The sequence below is a fragment of the Gekko japonicus genome, unplaced genomic scaffold (genome assembly GCF_001447785.1).
Source record: "Gekko japonicus isolate JY-2015 unplaced genomic scaffold, Gekko_japonicus_V1.1 scaffold1050, whole genome shotgun sequence".
NCBI classification, from domain to species: Eukaryota; Metazoa; Chordata; class Lepidosauria; order Squamata; family Gekkonidae; genus Gekko; species Gekko japonicus.
Window position 1 is genome coordinate 225,103 of NW_015172034.1, and position 3,456 is coordinate 228,558.

Here is a 3,456-nt window from a genome sequence, read left to right on the forward strand (position 1 = left end):
CCCCGGGGCTCAGGGAGGCGGGAGAACGTTTTGCCCCGCCCCCGCGGGCGTCGCAGCTGCCGCCGAGAACAGCGGCGGTGGCCATAACTTTTTAAAGAGCCCCTAAGGAGAGCTGGGGGAGCCAGAATGACCTCTCGCATGTGATCACACGCGAGAGGTGGAATTTGCCCCTACGAGTCCAAGACCACCACCCCAGGGCTCAGGGAGGCGGGAGAATGTTCCCCCCACACGCGCGGAATGAACGTTCAGCACCATTTGATTCTTGATGCAGTATCTATGGGACAGGGACTAAATGAAATCTAAGTTCGTCCCCCCCACTGCTATTACTGATTCTGTGATTCAATGGTCGTCTTGTAAGGACTAATGGAAAGGAAATCTTAGGAGCATCCACCTCTTCCAGTATTTTCTGATGAGATCCTATTGAATGCAGTGGCTGATAGGAACAGCCTAGACAATTACCAGAGAGTGAAAAAAGCTTTATGCTATCAGGCAACTAGTTTTTGATATGATTTGTGTTGAGAAATAGCAATAAACAAGCTGGGGAGGGGCTCCAAAGAATTGAAGGATGTGAGAACAATTTGGAAATCCCTCCTCACCCGCTTCCCATAATCTCTATCTTTTGTATTCCAAGAGCTATCCTATGTTGATTCCCACGTCCACCTCCCCCTTCACTGACTCTAAACATTCCTAGAGCACATTTCGTCATCAATCTTTATTTTCCCCCTTCTAGTTAATTTACAAAAATCATATTTTTCTGACTCTGTACAGAACCCTGCTTTGTCTGTTTGTAGTCTGATTTTGCTGCTTTTGTGGCAGGGGCCCATGACTTTTACTATTAGAGCTAATGATGGTCTAAATCAAAACATGCTTATGTTCTCAAGTGGCATGAGGATTTCAGGGAACTAATACCCCTGGAGAAAATGGCTGTCTTGGTGGGCTTCATATCCTTGCTGAACTCCCTCCCCTCCCCAAACTCCCTCCTGAGGCTCACCCCCAAATCTCCAGGAGTTTCCCAACCCACAGCTGACAACCCTAAGCAGAGGGCAGAGTATAGATTCAAGCACACCACCCGTCACCCATCCATTCATACACCAACTTCTGTGCTTCAAATAGCATCCTCCTGAAGAGCTTTTTCATACCAAAGCAGCTGTTTTGGTTCATGTTATGTCTAGCTCCCCCCTGAAGTTACAAGCTTTATCTAGTCTACTCAATTCTTTGTATTCTGCCTTATTTGTTTCATCACACAGCATTGAAAAGCTTGTCAGTCTTAGAAACTGTAGATACTGATGACCTAGAAGGGCCCATAAAGGATATATGAGCTGAAGGAAAAGCAATCTCATCCACCGCAGCACACATTTCAGAAAATTCCTCTTTTGAAGCTGCAAGGGAAGCCAAACTTCCAATTTCAGTAGATTTTAAGGACCCTGGATATCTTTGGTGTCGCATGACAGAGGACTTTAATTTGATTGGTTGCCAGGGCACCTCTAAGGATTCTGGAGAAGAGCCCATTCTTGGAGGAGGACTGCCCCAATGACCATTTTGACTACACAGTAACATTTGGCTAAGAATACCATTTCCTTGAACTTCAGAGGTCATGATCAAGGGACAGTTCACTTGCGATTTTCTTTCCATTTTTGAGCTGATGGGATAAGATGGAAATCCTGGGGGGTTTTCTGTGATTCGTGATGTGGCACCTTTATAAGAAGAAAATTTAGGAAGCCATCTTCTAGAGATCTTTTCTCCAGCACAACTAAATTCTTTCCCTGTAGATGATACGGTCACTGGGGGGGCATTGCACAACTGGGAGGGAAGGCCTGGTGAATTAGGCAAGACTTTTTTCAAAACAGAGTCCACAGCCTGTGTCACCACCTGGATCAATTCATGTTTTAATATCTCTGAAAGTGTACTGTCTTCTGAAGTAGGAATGCTGGAATCCATCATCTCAGCTTCCTTTTCTGACAATTTGGTACCTTCCATCTTTGGGATGATTCTCCATAAACGACTTTGGTGTTGGTCATGGTCACTTACAATGGCCTGAGTGCTGTCATCCAAACATTGTCCTAACTTCTCCTGCAGCAAGTAGATAGTTTTCTCCATACTTCCTTGGCTTTGACTGGAATCACTAAATTCACATGGTTGAAGAAACTTCTTTCCAAGTTGCTTCAGCTGGTGGTGTAAGACATGGAGCTGTTTTTTGAGTTGTAGATATTCATCTGCTTGGATGCTGCTTCTACCAGGTCTTGCCAGAGGAGTTTCATGTGGACTTTGCTGATGAGGGACTTTCTGCTTTCTCTTATTCTCTCTATAGTTCTTTTCCTTCTCTATGTGGTGTTCATCTGATTCCCCAAAGGTACCAGGCACAACAGAGTTTGGCATGATGCTCATACCCTGGATAATATTTTCCACCCTGGCCCTCTTAGCTTGCAAATGTTCATTACAGAACTGACTAGAGTTACTCACCCCATAGAGAGGCAATTGCCTAAGGGTAGATGCTTCCTTTGAAAATGTACTGTTCCTGCCACTTTGGAACAGCAGTTCCTTTTTCTGTGAGGAAGGGAGAAGAAAAGTTGGATCCAGTTCCCTGCTAGCTTCTGGCTGACTAAGCAGATGTGATATTACAGAAGCATAGTATGAGGCAGGGGGGAAGAAATTGTCTCTTTCAATACAAGGTTCTCCTTTCTGTCCATCCACAGGTCCTGAAATAGGGTTGTAATTGTATGGGTCAGAGACATTGTTCCTATACATGTCTTTCTCTTCTTTGAAAATCCCAGAACCCAACAAAATAGTGAACACTATTTGGGTTATAAGATTACAATATGAGTACAATTCAGGATCATGGGACATCCGATGGCCAGAAATCTGGAGCGACAATAAGAAAAAAAATATTTTCCAGCATCGTACAGAAAAACAGAAACATAAAATTTCTATATGGAACTAGCCTGATACTCATGCTTCGCTACGGTATTTAAGTTCCATAAATCCAGTTATAATACTGATGATGTGAAGTTTGAAATGTAACATTTGTTGTAAGAATTCTAATGGAGAAGATTGTAGTGTAAGAAATGAAGCGAGACATACATACATACTTGGTTTTTTTTCTACTGCAGGATCTCTCTGTAGACCACATTGGTGGTTATGACCTCAAGTGCTAGGATCACCAGGCTGCTTGGTGAGCTCACTCTTGTTGTACGCACATTTTATGAACCAATTTGTACTCTGCCACTGCCTAACAGGTTTAACTTAGTAGGTATACTTAGCACTTCCATAGTACATATGATTCTGACATCATGAATGTATTCAGGTATTAACTTTGGTTCATTTGTGACTGTTGTTTGAATGCATGCTGGGAAGAAGGCTGAAATGCTGATCCACAGTTATGCTACCCATGACCTTGCTTGTTCTGGCCAGCTACAACTGCGCATGTTTCTAATGTGAGTTAACCTAGCTAGAATGAAG

The 3,456-nt window shown here is 43.4% G+C and overlaps 1 protein-coding gene across 1 annotated transcript in view; it reads right to left on the bottom strand.

Annotated features, from left to right (window-relative positions):
• Positions 1 to 2,844, bottom strand: part of PROX2 (prospero homeobox 2) — an 11,940-nt gene extending 9,096 nt beyond the window's left edge. Inside the window, exon 1 of the mRNA XM_015420621.1 lies at positions 1,315 to 2,844. Coding sequence (XP_015276107.1) covers positions 1,315 to 2,844 — 1,530 coding nt within the window. The remainder of the gene's footprint in view (positions 1 to 1,314) is intronic.
• Positions 2,845 to 3,456: the final 612 nt, after the last annotated feature.